General features: G+C 40.0%; 1 protein-coding gene across 7 annotated transcripts in view; it reads left to right on the top strand.

The window, feature by feature from the left end:
- Window positions 1–58: 58 nt before the first annotated feature.
- The window catches only part of si:ch73-138n13.1 (trichohyalin), a 30,941-nt gene continuing 11,171 nt past the window's right edge, over window positions 59–19,828 (top strand). The window contains exons 1-7 of one of the 7 annotated variants that reach the window (XM_057832399.1): window positions 59–265; window positions 1,055–1,179; window positions 4,517–4,622; window positions 6,160–7,373; window positions 7,473–7,563; window positions 7,733–11,695; window positions 12,217–12,342. In XM_057832399.1, coding sequence (XP_057688382.1) covers window positions 4,563–4,622; window positions 6,160–7,373; window positions 7,473–7,563; window positions 7,733–11,695; window positions 12,217–12,342 — 5,454 coding nt within the window. In that variant the 5' untranslated portion in view covers window positions 59–265; window positions 1,055–1,179; window positions 4,517–4,562. Of the gene's footprint in view, window positions 266–1,054; window positions 1,180–4,516; window positions 4,623–4,682; window positions 5,121–5,171; window positions 5,289–6,159; window positions 7,374–7,472; window positions 7,564–7,732; window positions 11,696–12,216; window positions 12,343–19,828 lie in introns of those variants that run through there. The other 6 variants (XM_057832400.1, XM_057832401.1, XM_057832402.1 and 3 more) reach the window with 6 other exon arrangements.

Below are 19,828 nucleotides of genomic sequence, written 5' to 3' on the forward strand. Positions count from 1 at the left end.
GTGAACGCTACCCGGAAACCGTAGTTCATGCAATTTCGTTGTTCAACCAGTGGAATCCTGTAGCGCTGTGTAGTGGTGCCTGTCAACAACACCGCAACCTGAGACAGGATAGCAGCTTCTGTAGCTAGCAAAGTGAACCTGCGAAGTAGCGAAAAATCCATTTTTGACTATTCTAATTCATCATACGAAACTCTACTTACTACAACCATGTAGCCCATTAGGAAAGATATTTGGACTAGACAAGATGAAGAACGGACTTTGCTAGGTAAGTTCCGTGTGTTTCGCATCAAACCGCGAAAGACAGGTTCAGTCAGTGTTTCCATTTTGATTAGTTGGCTATTGTTGGGTTAGCTTTCGCTTGCTTAGTTTGCGAGCTTTTTGTCGCAGAATATAAACTATTTTACTGTTTCCGTGTGGTACTTTTTTTTTTTTTTTTTTTTTTTGAAACCATGTGTGTGTTTCTTTAATTGGTCCTCACTTTGGAGCAGGCCAATACAGGTTTGTTAATCTGCTCCGGGTGTGGAGCTGGACGAGGGAGGAAGAATTTTTTTTTTTTTTTGCACTTAGTACTTTCCTTTTTGATACTAAAAATAAGCATTAACTTGATATATTGGAGTTTGACTTAACGAGATGGTCTGTCGATCAAGGCGATATTTTTTTGAGACGTTTTGGTGTTAATATAAACTAAAATATCGATGAATGGATATACAGGATTTTTACGCAAATAGTAATTTACTTGGCTTGTTACTTCTGCAGTTTGATAACTTGAAAAGAATTGAGAATGAATTTTTTGTTGGAGTTATGTTTGCAAACTGCCCTACAAAATAAATAAAATACCACTTTTTTTTTTTTAAAGTTGGTTATAATGTAGGTTTTGAGCAAGCAACTGGGTGTGTGTGCTTAACTGTGTGGGTGTGACTCATTACTCAAATCTGTCAGTGTAAATATAATTGTATCTGCATGAAAGTGTGCGAATATAAAATGTTGTGGTCAAATTTTAGTAGTCGAGTAGTTCTGCTGTGATTTACATGGCGAAACATGTTTGTGTACTCAGATAAAATCTTGGAAGCTTCTTGCCTTCCTCTTAGGCTGCCTCAACACCACCTTACTCCTGTTTGATATGCCGTCACTGCTGGGTAAAAGCCAGAGGTCTACAGCATACGGTTGACATCTGCTCAGGTATAGTCTTTTTGTATTTATTCACGGAAATTTAGCATTTTTCAGATTTTTTTCCTTTTAACCCTGGAGAGCAACATTTAGTAGCTGTGTTTTTCGACAGAAACATGTGGATCTCATTATCCAATACAAAGAAATACTATTCTTGGAAGTCAAACAAACTGACTTGAAAATAACAATAACTCTTGTCTACGAATGTATGTATTTTACATAAAAATTTTAGATGAATTTTAGATAAAATAATTGAAAATTGGCCGCTTGTCTGAATTGTGATTCCCTACCTTTCCTACTTTCTGTAACTAAGTATTTTTTTTAGACAAAATTACCGGTAAAGACAGTTGATTTTAAAGTGAGAAATCAGATGCGTATGTTTGTGAACATGACTCTTCATGAATCACTTTTGCAATACAGATCCATCAATCAATTTTCTACACTGCTGGCCAAAAGTATTGGCACCCCTGCAATTGTGTCAGATAGTGATCAATTTCTCCCAGAAAATAATTGCAATTACAAATGCTTTGGTAGTAATATCTTCATTTATTTTGCTTGCAATGAAAAAACACAAAACAGAATTTTAAAAAACTGTATAATTTTACACAAAACTCCAAAAATGGGCCGGACAAAAGTATTGGCACCCTCAGCTTAATACTTGGTAGCACAACCTTATAGACAAAATAACTGCGAACAACCGCTTCTGGTAAACATCAATGAGTTTGGTCTAAAATTCTAGCAGAGCATTGTAACATTCTTCATTCTTCTTTGCCCAACTGTTCCAGAGATTTGAAGGGTGCCGTCTCCAAACTGGACTCATAGCTGGCCACTTTAGTCCCCAGTGCTTTCTATCAAACCATTTTCTAGTGCTTTTTGAAGTGTGTTTTGGGTCATTGTCCTGTTGGAAGACCCATGACCTCTGAGGGAGACCCAGCTTTCTCACACTGGGCCCTACATTGTGCTGCAAAATTTGTTGGTAGTCTTCAGACTTCATAATGCCATGCACACGGTCAAGCAGTCCAATGCCAGAGGCAGCAAAGCAGCCCCAAAACATCAGGGAACCTCCACCATGTTTGACTCTGGGGACTAGAGGTGTGCAAAATTTCCGATTCTTAGATTATTCGCGATTCGGCCGTGGAAGATTCGAGAACAATTCTCAAACATCCAAATTCCGATTATTGAAATATGCCAAGTAAAGCGGAAGTACAACACACTCAGCGCGCTGCGCGGTCTTCGGGACGCAATGAGGAACGAAGCGAGAGTAGCTAAACATCATGCTTCTCATTACCCGGCCCCTCGGGTAATGCCAATGCTCAACTAACGGCTCTAGCTCAACTCACGCCACGAGATAAAAAAACACAACAACATACCTGACTGCTGCCGAAAAGCTGCTACAAAGCCACATGTTACGGTAGATATCATTTATATAGGACTAGATGCAATATAGATTCGGTACCGTTAGCAGCACATCTACAAAAAGCTAGATACGGGCGTTAGTAAACGGCCGCCATCTTAAAGCAGTACACTTCCCTGCAAGGCTGTTGTAGCGAACCTTCCAAGCGAACCTAATTAACTTTTTATCTAAAATACTCCTAAATCGGTAAAATATTGACTTGAATCTATCTTTAAAATAGTTTTAAAACTTTCACATGTCGAAAGTAGACAAAAGGGAAATTATGGGATAACGGGAGCAATTTTAACAACTTTAAAGGTTGATTCACAACATTAAATTAATTGAATGTAGTTTAAAGCTGCTGATACAGAATGGGGACTGGAGTTTTTTATTTACTGTTATTTTTGTGTATTTGTTTACTGCTATATGTTAACTTGATACTGAAATAGTAGTTTGGGTTAGCCTAAGAGTATTTTTGAACAATTTTGGAACTAATGTACAAAAAATTAAAAAGAAAAAAAAAAGAAAAAAAGAGGGGGTGCATCAATAATCGTTTTATAATCGATTCGGAGCCTCTGAATCGTAATCGTAATCGAATCGTTAGGTGCCCAAAGATGCCCAGCTCTAGTGGGGACCGTGTTGTTTTCTATGAAGTTCTTGTTTTTTTTCCTGTAAACTCTATGTTGATGCCCTATGATGCCAAAAAGCTCTACTTTTGTCTCATCTGACCAGACAACATTGTTCCAAAACGTTTTTGACTTTCTCAGGTAGGTTTTGGCAAACTCCAGTCTGGCTTTTTTATGTCTCTGGGTCAGAAGTGGGGTCTTCCTGGGTATCCTACCATAGAGTCCCTTTTCATTCAGACGCCAACGGATAGTACGGGTTGACACTGTTGTACCTTCAGACTGCAGGACAGCTTGAACTTGTTTGGATGTTAGTCGAAGTTATACACCATCCGCACAATCTTTCGTTGAAATCTCTCGTCAATTTTTTCTTTTCCATCCACATTAAGGGCGATTAACCACAGTGCCATGGGCTTTACACTTATTGATGACACTTTGCACGGTAGACACAGGAACATTCAAGTTTTTGGAGATGGACTTGCAGCCTTGAGATTATTTTTTTTTTATAATCTTAACAAATGGTTCAGACACATATTGTCACAAAAAACGGCAAAAAATGCCTATAAACTAAATTACGGATGCATTAAAAAAAACATGAGCGCAAACAAAAACTTGGCTTATGTTGGTCTTAACATAGAGCAGCTGGATTCAGCCATATGAAATTAGGCAGACTAGAGGGCAGTGTGTCCACCTAAGTCACACATGTCCAAAGTCCGGCCCGGGGGCCAAATGCGGCCCGTGGTCAAATTTCATCCGGCCCCCAGCCTCTGTCATAAAATAAATAATGTCTGGCCCGCACACAGACTTAATAAATTGGTCAGCAGTACCTGCTACCAGCATATGAAGTAGCTTACACACTAAATGCTGCTCCTCACAAAAACAAGCTGGATAGGGGCCCTCAATGACCGACGTTGGCTACCCGTTCCACGTAAAGGACATCAGCCAAGTTCGGCCCCCCACATTTTTACCACACCAAATCTGGCCCCCTTCGCAAAAAGTTTGGACACCCCTGACCTAAGTCAATAAAACTGAATGCAAACACTTTCAAAATAAACCATGACAACACCACTTTAATTAAATGAATACTCGAAGCAGCAAAATTGAATTTGAATCTTTTTATCTAATCGAATACTCGAGTTAATCGATTAATCGTTGCAGCACTAATTGATATACAGAGATCCTTGCCCATTTGCAGTTTTAGTTAGTTGCAGAGTTTGGAAAAAGTATTCATAAAATAATGAAAAAATATGTTTCATTTTGAGGCACGTGAGAGTATGCTTCACAGCACCAAAGCATACTGTACATGACCCAGGGGCTTTGTTCATACCCACAGGCACTCATCCGAGGCGTGTGATTGATTCCTGGTGCGAGATTGACACATGACAAGTGCAAAGAGCACAATCAAAGCCGCCCCCACTATGACGGAGACGAGACTGCCAGTAAGAGTGCATTTATTCCGTGAGCTCATTGGCTGTGGACCATCGGGACGTCCCCAATTGTAATTGACAAACTTGAACCGCCAATAATAGTGGCTTTGTCAAGTGAGCTGATTGACTGTGCACATCGTAGCCTTGCTCAGCCTTTTACCATGTCTCCTGCGAGAATCTCAACAAGACTTCAAGGCTCATTTTCAGCAGAAGTTTACAGCATTTTTACACGCTTTGAGAGCACCGAGAGCCCATTAAAAAACCTCCACAACATCCAGGGGAATTTTTACCTTTTTATTTTTTTTATTTACGTATTTTACATTTTTTAAAACCCGAAAATGGGGCACTCCATCTTGCTAAACACCTCCAGGACTATTTTTACCCTCTTATAGAGCACCCAATGTCAGCTACAGAACGACCTCCAACGCCTCCCAGGGAAATTTCAACAACTTTTACCCGTAAATGGAGCACCGCCAAACACCTCTACAACCTCCTAGGGGATATTAAGCTGTAGGTTTCCCCATTTTTAGCTGCTTTAACAGCACCTAAAGCCAGCTACAAACCTCCAACATCTCTTGGGGGATTGTAACTTTTATTAATTTTTAATTTTTTTACCTGCAAATGAAGCATCATATTCCTGCTACATGCTCATGAGTGGATTGACACGACATCCGGGAGGTGTGCCAAGTTTCCCCCACACATCACAGAGTGACTGCACGGGGACAGTAATTACTCTAAATAGATGTAAATAGTACTGTGCTTTACTGTATATGTGAAGTATACATTATGTATATACAGTACATGTAAATAAATACTGTTTACTTTGATCTTTTTAGTTTAATTTTTTTAAAGGGGTGGAGGCAAACCATTTGTGGTTTCTTCCCTTTTCGCAGGGGGATCTACCCGCGAAAAGCGAGGAATAATGTATTTTGATTCAGTGGTTCAAAAAGTTAAGGCTTTCCAAAATTGCCCAGGGGAGACCAATGTAAAGTTTGGGCACCTCAGATTGGCACAGAAGTTTTCTTTCCACTGCACATCTTAAAATTTATGTTTAAAGACATCACTCAAAAGTGCAGGATTGATAAATACTTGTTATGTAATAAACTATTATTGATTTAAAATCCTTTATTGCTGTGGATGTAGACTAGTCCTTAATCAGTTGCATTAACTACACAGCCACATGCTTTATTACTCTGGAGTAATTTATTACCATGCATAAATACTGTATTCCTCTACTGCCACTCGTGACACTCCCTACACAAAGTCCTCAGTAGTGGCCAGATAAAATATTCGCTGTGAGGCTTTCATGTTACTATTTTTACACCGAAAAAAAAATGCCACTTCAAAATTGAGTAACTTTTTTTTTAACACAAGTTACTTTTTTCTTATAAAACGTAAGAAAAAAAAATCTTAATTAAATTACACTTTTTTTAGGGGTTGTATCTTATTAATTGTGAGATATTTTTTACTAGAAGCGACACACATCCTTGGTAAGACTTTGATTCTTTTGCAGTATATTTGCCATTGAGAACAATGTTTGTGTTGATAGGTGGTGTTAACGAAGATGGCCTCACAGGTGGAAGTACAAAGTGGGGAGGTTGGGAGGACAATGACAGGAGGAAGGCTTCACTTGAGTCCCCTGACTGACTCAAGCAACACAAGTCCATCACTCACGCAGTCACATATGATCCCATCTGAACCCAAGAAACCTGTCCCTGGTCCCAAGCCACGCCTTACGCCAAAACCATTTGCTGTGGAAAAAAGCACAATAAAGCCTATACCTGCCCCAAAGCCACAAACCAAACCCAGACCAGAATCCACAAACACTGCTGCTTACAAACCAGAGCTTCCCAACAGTCCAAAACCACAGCAACCAGTTGCCATTGTTAAACCAAGGCCCGTGTCAACCAATTCCACTCGTCCTGCCACAACCTCATTTAGAACATCCACTAAAGTGAATGGTGGGCAAACCATAAAGCCTGCTGTTCATCCATTTAAACCAGCACCTCCTTTGGATGCTGTTGACACCAACAAATCAACGCCACCATTGCCAGCAGAGAGACAGAAACCTAAGGACCAGCTGACATCCATACAAGGTGGGGGATCCATTACCAGAGCCAAGTCATTGGGGTTTCTTAATCAGATTGAGAAAGAGGATGAACATGATGAATCTGTGACAGTTGTCCCACCCCGACCCCAACCGCGAGGTTCCAGGCCAAGACCTGTGTCTGCGGTTTTTGTTACCGATCCAGAGATACCAGTTCCTGCGCCACGATTGGCTGGAGGAAAACCTCTTTCACCTGATCTTACATCAAAGTTTGAATCAATTGGTCTGTCATTGCACCGTAAAGCAGCCAAAGCCAACGTTAAAGAAAGCACTCCAAATGGCAAAGCAATTCCACAAAACACACAGCAGGAAAAAAACAGTAGTAGTGATGTTAAGGTCAAACAAGCAACAACAGATGAGCACAGCAACAACACTGCAGAAAATATAATTGTAAAAGAGGATAAAGAGGATCAACGAGGTGGTAGCATCAAATCACGAATTAATCTCCTACTTGATTCCTCCTCCGCTCCTGAGGCAGTTTCTTTTGGCCAAAAATCAGCTATTCTCTCTCCAGAGCAGACAGTGCCCGAAAGTGAACCACAGGTGGGCGTCAAACAGCTCATCAAGCAGCTAACTATGGATACAACTCCAACACACAGTCCTGTCTTGAAACCTGTATTGAAGACTCGACACCTGCACACTGATCTCACTAAAAAGTAAGATGTTTCACCAATGCATTAGTCCTGTCCATGATATTCTGTATGTCAAAATCCATTGTCATGTTTGACTTTTGTTATATGGTTTATGTTTGTCAGGTTTTCATCAGAGAGGTTATCTGACTTTGGCAAAGGATCACTCAGTGAAGTTGCATCAAATCATCAGATCAGCCAAGATCCTCAACGCAGGGTAAGAGATCTGCAGATTTCATATTAAGTTAAACAGAATCATATTACAATTTGCAAGTCAAAAATGCATTTTCACTAATACAAAGACATTGAAATGTAAAACTGCGAATGGGCATTTATCATAAGCACTCATGTCTGACTGTTACTTTTGTTTTTTGTTTTTTTTTTAGATTGAGGCGACTAACCTCAGTTGCACGATGGCTGTGGATTTACGAGATCAGCTCCAAAAGAGCAGTTCAATGGCAGAAATTCTAGAGGCAGAGCAGGTTTCAAGTGCTATAAGCAATCAAAGTGGTTCTAGTGTTGAAGTGGATACTGTGCGTGCCTCCTTACCTGATAATAATGTGGAGATATCCAGCGTGAACAATGGAGCAGAATTTCTTAGTAATCACTCTGTTAGTGGTGGAAGCAATGAGGATACAGGACCTCTGGTGACTGTCACTTATAAAGACCCTGTGTGTTCAAGTCCCCAGCGAGTGAGCCACACTGTGGACACAGTGCAAAATGTTGGAGGAAGCAGAGTAGTGAGTGAGAGCATTCCATCTGCTCAGAGGGAAGATAAAGCCATGACCTTACGCTCCAGACGCTCTGAAGGGAACAAGCCAATGATGGAGACAACTGATTTAATAAAAGGCGAACCATCTTCCGCAATGGCAATAGAGCAACAGCCTCGATACTTGCGCATAGGATCGTTGCAGAAATGGCCTATTACAGGTCTAGCTCAAGAAGTAGATGTGGAGGATGGCGTGCTAAAGCAATCACAAAGGGGAAAAGAAATGGATTTAATTAAAGACAGACAGAGAGAAGCCGACCATGAGGAAATAGCTGCAGCTCCTAAACGTATGAAAACACTGTCGACTGATGAAAAGACAAAACCGAAGGCAACCTATTTTGCCCTGACCGGACAAATACAGGACTCGGTGTCGTCTTTAGATACTGGATCTGACACTGTAGGTTCTGAAGCGCCTTATGATGATATTGATTCTGAACAGGTAAACTCTCAGGATAAGGTTGTTGCAATTAAGAGGAATCTGTCAATAAATGAAACTTCAGGGGAAAAAACTCCAGATAAAATTGAGGAGGTAAGGAGGATGAGCCACATTTCTGCCAGGCATGTAGTATCAGCACTGGCAGAGCAGACAGCAGAGAAAGTGACAGGAGTAACAAAAGGACAGCAAAGCACAGAGGATGAAAGACAAAATGGCAAAATTAAAATTATTGATGAGGACAAACGGAGACAAATGGAAATTGAGAAAAAGGCTATCTTCCAGTTTGCACAGATGAAGGAAAGGGAGCTGCAAAGAGAGTTTGAAAGACGAAAGGCTTTGGAAAGGGAGAAACAAAAGCAGAAAGACCTTCAAAACCAAAATCTACAAGAATTTGTATTTGAAGGTCATGAAGATGTGGAAAAACAAACGCAGCTGTATTTCAAGCAAGAAAAGGCAAAGCAGCAAGAACAAGAGATTCAGATGAGGCAGGAAGTAGAGAAGCAAAAAGATCTAGCAAGACAAAGAGTATTAGAAAAACAGAGACAACAAGAAATTCTTAACCAGAGGGAAAAAGAAATGGCGAGACAGCAAATGGTGCAAAGGCAGAGAGAGCAAGAGCTGGAGAGGCAACATGAACTGATGAGGAAAAAGGAGGCGGAAATGGAAAAGCAGCTGCAACAGATGAGGATGAGAGAGCTGGAAAAGGAACAACTGCGAGAACTTGAGAGACAGGAAGAACTAATGAGGCTTAGGCAAAAGGAAATGGACAGGCAGCAAGAACAGATGAGACTGAAAGAGCAGGAAAAGGAAAGACTAGAATTGAGGAGGCTTAGGGATCAGGAAAACGAGTGGCAGAAGGAACTTGAAAGGCAACGTGAAATGGAGAGACAGCAGGAAATGATCAGGCTGAAGGAACAGGAAAGGGAGCGACAACGAGAGCTTGAGAGGCAGCAAGAACTGATGAGGCTTACAAAGCAGCTAGAAAGCCGTCAGCAAGAAGTTTGGAGACAGCAGGAACAGATGAGACTGAGGGAGCAGGAAATTGAGAGGCATAGAGAGCATGAAAATGAGAGACAAGAACTTGACAGGCAGGAAGAATATCTGCAACAAAGGGAACACGAAATTGAGAGAAGGCGAGAAGTTGAAAGACAGCACACCCAAATGAATCTTAGGCAGCAAGAACAGATGAGACTGAAGGAGCAGGAAATTGAGAGAAGGCGAGAAATTGACCTGCAGAAAGAACATGAAAATATGAGACGAGAAATTGAGAAGCAGCACGAACAAATAAGGCAAGGGGAGCAAGAAATAGACAGACAGCGAGATGTTCAGCGACAACAAGAACAGATGAAGCTGAGGGAGCAGGAATTGGAGAGACGGCGAGAACTTGCACAACAAGAAAAGTTGAGAGTTAAGGCGCAGGAAATGGAAAAACTGCTTGAACTTGAAAGGCAGCAAAGAGAACAAGAAAAAGAGAGACAGAATGAACTTGAGCGACAGCAAGATCAAATGAGACTGAGGGAGAAGGAATTGGAGAGATGGCAAGAACTTAAGCAACAAGAGCAGTTGAGGGTGCGGGACCAGGATATGGAGAGACTGCATGATCTTGAGAGGCAGCAAAGAGAACAAGAAATGGAAAGACAACGAGAGCTAGAGCGACAGCAAGACAAAGCAAGGCTTAGAGAGCAGGAAATAGAGAGACAACGAGAACTTAAGCTGCAGCAAGAATTGAGGCAAAAAGAAAACGAAATGGAGCGACAGCAAGAGCTTGAACAACAGCAAGAGCAGGTTAGGAAGAGGAAACAAGAAATGGAAAGACTGCGAGAACTTGAGAGGCAGCAACAACACCTGAGGCAGAAGGAGCAAGAAATGGAGAAGCAACAAGAACTTGCACAACATCAAGAGGAGATGAGACTGAAGGAGCAGGAAAAACGGCGGCTGCGTGGATTTCATGAGCAGCAAGAAATGGAACAAGAGAGACAGCGTGACTGGGAAAGACAAAGACAGAAAGATGAAGCGAGGCAGACAGAGCTAGATAAGGAGACATTTCTTTTGGAAATGCAAAGGAATAAGAGAATGGAGGAAATGGAGAGATTTAAAAAGAAAAATGAAGAAAGGATAAAAGAAAATGAGAGGTATCTCGATGAGCTTGATGAGCAGCAGTCCATAGAGCAGGCTGAGAGAAAAAAAATGTCATATGAACAGGACGTAGTAAGACTGAGAGGGATTGATAAAGAAAGGGAAAAACAAAGGCAATTGGAGATGGAGCGTGAGGAAGCAATTGAGAGGAAAAGGCTAAAAGAGCTCGACAGATTGAGGGACTTGCAAAGGGAAAAACAACTCCATGCTGAGAAACAAAATCAACAGCTAATACAACAGGCCTTGCAGAATGAAAGGCTTAGTCGGGAGGCAGGAGGAGAAAAGATGGAAAAGGCTGAGGCAGATAGAATGAGACAGATTGCAAGACTTCAAGAAGCTGAGAGACATCGACTAAAGGAGAAACAAAGGAAAGAGGAACAGGAGAGGATGGGGATGGATCAATCTCCTCTGAGGCCCAGAGTAGTGGATGTGGACTCTCTGCTACGAACTTCTCAGCACATTGACCCAGCACTAAGATGGAAGGAGCCCTCTCCAAGAACTGACGAGCCCTATAAACCTTCCATTCTTGATGTGGACTCTTTTAAATCTCAATCTCATTTCTTCTCAAATCAAGATGTACTATCTGTGTCAGGCATTCAAGAAATGCACTCTCAAATTGGTAGTAGCATTTCACGCCCTTCACCTGAAAGAGATATTACATGGAAGGTACCCCCACCCACTTCAGCCAACTTTACAAGTCCAGAGTGGACAATATCCTCCCATGACTCACTGGATCCACAGCCTTACAACGTACCCCATCATCAGCCCAGAAAACACACACACAAAATCAGTCCAGAACAACTGCTTTTTAGGCAGGATGAACATTCGCAGAGCCACTATCGCCATAGGCAAGGCGACACACTCTACTTGGACCCTTTTGTCCAAAGAGAGTCAAAAAACAACGCCTACAACAGTGTTCCTGTTGACCAGGTATGGTTGCCCAGAGAATTAAAATCACAAGATAACCAAGAAGAGGTCTGGAACCACAGGAGATCCCAGGGGTCCAAGGTAAATTTGACTATAAAATCATTGAGATAATTTTGTTGCTATTTATTTAGCATGACTGGTAGCTAGTTCACACCATTGCCCCTCAAGTGGGCATACTGTGTCCTTCTTAACAGGTTCAATGTATGTTTTAGTTTGCAGTTACACTGTATGTAAAGTCCGTACACCAGTGGTCTCCACACTATTCCACATAGGGCCGCAGTGGGTGTAGGATTTCTATCCAACAAAACAAGACCACACCTTCTCACCAATCTGGTGTTTTATAAGTGTAATCAGTTGATTGCAGTCAGGTGCTGGTTGTTTTAGTAGAAACCACATTAGTTAAAAGGTCTGTGCTTGATCGGTGTGAGCAAAAATCAGGACCCACAGCGGCCCTCGAGGACCGGTTTGGAGACCCCTGCCCTAGGATTTTATGAAATTTTGTTTCCAATTATGATAGATTTAGAAAATGAATCATTCTCAGGACAACATTTTTGTGCCATATAACTTGACTTGAATTCTCAGTGGTCTCTTTCTGTTACAAGGAGCTGAACAGGATGCGCTCTCGCAGTATGTCCCGTCGATCAGCCCCGTCTGGTGTTGCTCTCGAGAAAAGTCTTTCTAGAATACGGAGTCGTAGTGCCCACAGAGAACAAAACGGCCAAAGCAGGGTAAGTTTGATTTCAGCAGATCTTTTTATTGCAATTTGTTCAGGAAAAAAATTCATAATGCAAACATCTATCACAACCTTGTAAAGATAAGTGTTTCCAATCCCCATAAACACAGTGAAGAAACTTTTTAAGGAGGTCTTGTTAAGATCTTGATTATACATTGTCATAACGATGAATACATGTGTTTGAGATGGTATTTACTAACTAAAATGGACGGCATGGTATCAAAGGCTCATCTCTACCTACCTTACATCATGGTGTCTGTCCAGTGGTGGTAAATGCCTACTCTTGCCTGCAATTGAAGATTGGATTAAGTAAATTGTTTGCATGTCGTCAGAAGCCTGTTAGTATGGCTCAGGGAAAGCTGTGACATGAGATGGCCTGCAATGTGACTGTGTCCTGCACAGATGCTGTTTTTCCTCAGTGCTCCATGATTACCACTGTAATTTAAACCAAATAGACATTTAAGTATTGCACATTTCTAGAGAATTTTTTCCTCTCCCCAATCCTGCCCAATATAATTGTACAATTTTAAACTTGCTGTGAGGATAAGCGACTCAGAAAATGAATGAATGAATGAATGAATGAATGAATGAAGAAAAGTTTAAGGTAATTGCTGCCATCTAGTGGTCGTATGTTAAATTGAAATTTTATCAAACTGGCTCAACTTGACTTCTTTGTTCTTTCCTAACCTGTGTGATCATAATGTACGTATGTGAGGACATTCCCCCTGAAACAAACACACATATACATCTAAAATGTATACATGATACTATTTAGAACATTCATTCCCAAATAAATTGCAGTCTCATCTGTTACCTTATAATTGAGTGTACTGTATAATGAGTAACCTACATTATGCAAAACATCATTTTTTTTACATACTGTCTGAGAGTAGATATCACTAGAGGCGTGTGAAATTTCCGATTCTTAGATTATTCGCTTTCGGCCGTGGAAGATTCGAGAACGATTCACAAACATCCAAATTCCGATTATTGAATTATTCCAGTTAAAGCAGAACTAAAACACAGCGTGGTTTTCAGGACGCAATGAGGAACAGACCAAGAGCAAATATCATGTTCAACTCATGCTGCTAGATAAAAAAACAAAAATACCTGACTGCGGCCGACAGCTGGTTCAAACAACGCCCAGTTGCTAGTTGCTACAAACATACGGCCACATACGGCTATAGTAGACACCACATATATGCAGAACTAGATGCTAAATGACAGACGACTGTTAGAACATATAAAAAGAACTAGATGCGAAACGACAGGCTTGCCGTTGAGGAGTTGCCGCGTTGTAAACAGCTGCCATCTTAAAGCAGTAGACTTCTATAGAAGACTCTGATGTAGCGAACCTAATTAACTTTTTATTTGAAATACTCCTAAATCTGCAAAATCTTGACTTGAATCTATCTTTAAATAATGAAACAGTTTTAAAACTTTGACATATTGTAAGTAGACAGAAGGGAAATTATGGAATAACGGGAGCAATTTTATCAACTTTAACGGTTGATTCACATCATTAAATTAATTGAATGTAGTTTAAAGCTGCTGATACAGAATGAGTACTTGAGTATTTTATTTAATGTTAACTGTTAACTTGATACTTAAATATTATTTTGGTTTAGCCTAATTGGATTTTTAAACTATTTTGGAACAAATGTACAAAATATTAAAAGGGGGAGGTTTGGGTGACATCAATAATCGATTTATAATTGAATCGGAGCCTCTGAATCGTAATCGTAATAGAATCGTTTGGTACCCAAAGATTCCCACCTCTAGATATCACTAATAAGATTTTCTTTACATACTGTCTGAGTGTATATTTCACTAATAATAATTACCCACTGCCTTCATACCTATAAGCCAAAGAACCAATGTGACAACCTTAATATTTGTTTTACTTACTGCTTGTCAAATTAGTTAATTTAATAAATTGTCTTATATTGGTAAACTTTGTTTAAATGTTCTTTTTCTTTTATTTGTGTATTCTGGTGAAGTAGTTTTAGACTGACATAAGGTGACAGATGATTGATTACTAAATATATCTTACGTTGGATCGAAGTATGACCAATGAAAATATGCTTGGCAAAAATACATTTGCTGGAGGGAGGGTCCTTCCAAGAAATAGAGATGAGGTTATGGATGTCTGCTGACAACACTGTGTTAGTCGAAGGAGAGTTTGTGAGTTTGCCTGAGCAGAGCAGAGATGGGCACTGGGCTGAGAGCCTTGTTGTACAACTTGTACTTGTGGTCCTGTTGCTTGAATCCACACTACTCCTGGGTAAGTAGCACTAAATCTATAGAATATTAATTTTCACAGAAATTTTGTTTAAGTCCAGTTTATGTCTCTTGACTACGTCTTGTGTTTGGTCATTGATTGTTTGCCGCCATGCACTTGATGATATCATCAGCAGGGGAACTGATGATCAGTTGTGAGTCACTGTTGGTCAGATGGTTGGTGTAAAGACAATGCAGAGTAACTTGTTTTAGCAGCATGTCCTTTACATACATCGATAAAATATTTGTGATGAGCTATTGTCTCCTTTTTGTTACAGAAATGGAATGTGGTGTTATTGCTTACTCCAAGCCATTTTTTAAACAGTGAATAATTACTCAGCTGTTTTCATGGAGTAAGCAGCTTCCTGTTTGTATGTTACAAATATTTCCTGTAGAGGGCATATTTGGACAATGCAGCAATTTAGCTCCTCTGTCCCAGTTTATATGAATTGAGAATAATTTGAGTATATTTGCTTTAGAGTTTCTTGCATACCAGTTTACATGTTTAAAAAGTGTTGTGATTCATTTTATGGAAACACAATTGGGGAATATATTCTTACATAAAGGATAGAAATTGTTTTTATTTTCACTGCTTATCCTGAAGAAATTTTGTTTCCACTGAGCATGTTCATGCATGCATGTCATCACGATCTGGTTATTGTTCTCATTTCATCATGCCAAGGTTTTTTTTATTTATTTGTTTTTTCTGTGCTCTGCTGTTTCATCCTCTTTACAAACCCTCTGTATTTGTTTCCATTGCCGTTCTTTTCGTGGCTGTGACACTTGTCTTGCCCTGCAATCAAAACCGGGCTGAGCAACAACACCGCAGACCATATGCTACCCTCCCCACTCCCTTCTGTTTGGAATCAGGAACCTCCCATTCTTGCTCTCACTGCTTCCATACTCCCTCTCTCCACCCAGTTTCTCCTTGACAGTGACTGCTAATGTCCTGAATGCAGAAAGGCGCACTGCTGACGCATTTTCTCCTACCTGTCTGTACCTGCAGATTAAAAAGGAGTGAACATTTTTTTTTAAACCCACTCCTTTGGATTTAACTTTCCTACTACATCCCTTGCTCCTGTCAGTGGTTGCTCTCTGAGTTTCTCAGTAGAATACAAATTACTAAAGGAGATATCCTCTTGCAACCATTTGTCATATACCTTTTCTCCTTTTTGTGTGGGGAGCAGCGCCTACTTACTTTGGGAAGTAAGCAGTAATGGATTTTTCAACCTTTTTAATCTTGGCTTCCTGGGAGAAGAGTCTATTTGGGTCCAATTGAGACTGGAATCTAAACAGATGAGCAAACACACAGATTTGGAGAGATCTTTTAAGAATCTATTTTAAGTATTGTTGACTTGGTCAACTTACCATGAGAATAGAAACTTGTGTTATTACAAGTGCATGCATATTGTTAATTTCTAGCCAAAGAAACATGGCATAGCCTGTTGGTAAACAGAAGAGTATTTGGTGGTGCAGTAGCTAAAAGTAAATACTGGCTGTAAGGCAGTATTACATCATATTTAAACGTCCAGGTGTTGGCTTTACAAGAATAACATAGCAAGAATTACTTGTGTGCATCAAAATAGACATTAGAAATGTCATAATTTTGTTGGCTACAGGCCTAGGGACTTGAGAGTGATGAGCTGAAACGTAGCCTTTGTGGCTCCTCTGGGACTGCAGTGCAGAGAAGACGTTATCAAGTGAGACCAAAGAGGAAATTACTCCTGTTACAGTCACACTGGCTGGTGTTTCACTTGCTTCAAACACTAAAAACATCACTACTACGTAAGACCACATGGGCAATTTATTTCCCTTGCCTTCTGCAATGCTGCAGTATTGACCCTGTCGTCCAAACCAATGAAAACAACAAAGTTCCCGTTTACCTGCAGTCTTAATGATTCCTTATTGTTGTAATAACAAGCGTGACAGCTCAGCTCAGGGACAATCGTGACACAGCTGGTTTTGTGCTGATTGGACTGTGATGGAGTACTTAGGGGACAAGCTGTCAGTGGCGCACTCGCAAGTGTCAGGATGGGTAGGAAATGTCCGTCGCTCCTTTCATGGAGCGCTCAGCTTTTTTTCCAGTTCAGTGGAGAGAGAACAAGGAGAGGTCGGGACTGGACACTTCAACAGAACAAGCTCCTTGCGCTCACTAGCTTCCCGCAGCAGGGAGTCCATTCGCAGGTTCTCACTGCGCAGCCAGCAACGTCTGTCCCTACGCAGGCGCACCGCACCCAACACCCCCACTGCTGTAAGATAACGTCCTGAAAGCTGATTGCTTTGAAGAAATGTTCTTGCGATGTATACCTTTTGCAGAGCTCATACAGCTTCTTTCCCTCATTTTTTTTGTTTCCATCCATAGGCTATACTTCCTCCTTTTTTTCCCCTTAATTACAGATGCTGATATTAAAACTACTAGTAACTGTGATGTTAAAATCTACCTCAAAATGCCAGACGGTAGATCTTATCAATTAATAATCATTGTTTGACTTGTCAATTCATTTGTTTCGTTGCTATCTTAATTTTGTGAATCATCACGACATTTGTACAGTACTTTGTGGGAATTGTAAGGGTTAGACTGTTGTTCAGGCATGTTCGAGCCTAAGATCTTACAGAAAACTTTCCAAATGAATAGAATAGTGGCTGCAATACATTCCCTCGACATTTCCTTTCCAGTAGCTACAATAACCCAGTTAATTGTATTTTTATGACCATTTGTAGTCTGTGTCTTACGGATAAGACAGATTTAGAAAGCCATGTATGGATACATTGCAGCAAGTAGACTCACTCCTATCTTTAGGCAACACCTGTTTGCTGTACAATGTTTGATGACTCATAACTGCTAAACATAAGCAGTGTTTTCATGTATCTTTTTTTTTTTTTTTGGCCTGAAATCCAGATGTGTCGCTTAGTCTCATTATTATTATTTCCTGTGGACAGTGAGCTTTGACTCGTGTTTTTTTTTTTTTTTTTTTTTTTTAAGTATTTTTTGACAATATGGGAGCTCAAGTTTGTACAAACAGTGAGCATGACAAATTCCACGTGTGTATACACTGATTTTACAGGCTGTATTTGCTGTTCCGGAGCTGGACCCAATGATTTATAGCTATTTGTCCAAACGATTGCCCCCCCGATAAGTCAACGGACACGTTAGTTCCAAGATTTATTTTACATAACAGATGGAGCAGCATTAAAAATGCTTGCTATGTATGGCAGCAGAGCACATTTTGAAATTGTATGCCACCTACAGGACTAAACCCACAGATTCGCCAGTCACTTAAAAAAGAATAAATCATAATCTAAAGCAGGGGTAGCCAACGTCGGTCCTTGAGGGCTCCTATCCAGGTTGTTTTCCATGTCTCCCTCCTCTAACACACCTGACTCAAATAATCAGGATCGTTATTAGGCTGCTGCAGAGCTTACTGATGAGCTGATCATTTGATTCAGGTGTTTTAAAGGAGGGAGACATGGAAAACAAGCTGGATAGGGGCCCTCAAGGACCGGAGTTGGCTACCCCTGATCTAACGAATAAGACACAGAGTAGGCATACCTGTAGATTTGCCCACCATTCGTGTTTTGTTTCTTTTTAATTCTCTGTGTTCTGAAAATTTACCATTTTGATAAGTTGTATTGCTACTTTGTTTTTCACTTTTCATTCTTCTGACAATATAATTCTGAGCTGCACTCAGGAGGGCAGAGCAAAAAAGACAATCAGTCCATTTATTGCAAATATGGACTTTGTTTCAAATGTGTGACTGTTTTCACGAAAAGAAACATCAAATGATATATATGAAAAACTAAACTAAACTCCAGACTGCAAGTAACGTTAATAATCCTTTAAGTCGCTTTTCTTTTCCAGTCTACCTCAAAACTAAGCAGAATTCAAATCCTACGATTTCATAGTTAAATACTTAAGCCAAGTCGGGGTTTAACATTCTTTTACTATGTTTATACTGGATGTTTTTTCCACCTTTTGCCGCTTAGCTTTTGTTTGTTAAAATATTATATTTGTAAGAATAAAAAGCCTCTGAAATGACGCACATCTGTTTGTTACCACTGGAGGGTAATGGCAGATTCTATGATTGCATGCAGAAAATTTACAGTTTACATCTTAAATTAAGCAGTGGTCTCAATTTTCACGTTGTGATGTAGAATGCTACTTAATTATCTTTTAGTGTTTTGTACAGCAACTTTAACTCATATTTGGGGAGACCACATTTTAAAAATTATAATTGGTGCAATTTTACTCTATAACTGTGGTGTTTTGAGTTTTGTCAGAGATTAATTTGGAGTTAAAGCACATGTCCATATGCTAAGTCTTCAGAGTTGAGGATACTTTTTCTGTTTTGTGTTTTAAACATAGTTTAAAATTAAAGTTTAGCGTTACTAGAATGCTGCCCAGTTGACTTTCACTAATTGTCTTGTGTTACAGGATATGTGGCACACTCATTAATCAGTGCATTATCAAATTCAACTTTACAAGGTTTCATTCTAACCACTTCCTCTGCAAACTGACAGCTAAGCCTATTCAATGATCGGTGCACTCACCTTCATCCTTCCATTTATCCGCTCTTTGTGTTGTTTCCCCGGCACACCTTTCTTGCTCTCAAGGGCAAGCTGGATTGCTAATGTTATTAAGAATAGTTTGCCTTCTGACAGCGCTAAATTATAACTAGCATAGCTGTGGCCCTGTTTTATTAACTATTAGGGATGCTAAAATTTTCAAATTATCTTATCGTAATTTTTTTTTTTTTTTCAAAATTGTCATAGTTTTTGGTCAGCTATCTATGCAGGCATATGCTTAGAGGGGCTGCAGCAATAATAGCATTGGCAGATATAGAAATATAAAGAGTGAAATTCAGATATTTACAGTTCTAGTAATCATGTTTCCATGCTTTTTCAGCTGTGTGTGATAGACAAACTGTGGTTCTTCAGCAATAATACCCCCCCCCCCCCCCCCCCAAAAAAAAAAAAAAACATGAAACAAATAGAATAACTAATAAATTAGAACTAGCTAACTCAATCCAGTTACTAAACCATAAATATTAAAGCACTGTAATACAAAAGTCATGAAAACTTGTTTTGGTGTTTCACTTTATAACCCTTCTAGATGCAGTAAAATGGTGATGAATATTTTCAGTAAAATCAATGACCCTCTTACACATTGTTTTCTGGGTGTGTTCTTATAGTGACTCAGACTT

Source organism: Corythoichthys intestinalis, chromosome 3, assembly GCF_030265065.1.
Source record: "Corythoichthys intestinalis isolate RoL2023-P3 chromosome 3, ASM3026506v1, whole genome shotgun sequence".
Lineage (NCBI taxonomy): Eukaryota > Metazoa > Chordata > Actinopteri > Syngnathiformes > Syngnathidae > Corythoichthys > Corythoichthys intestinalis.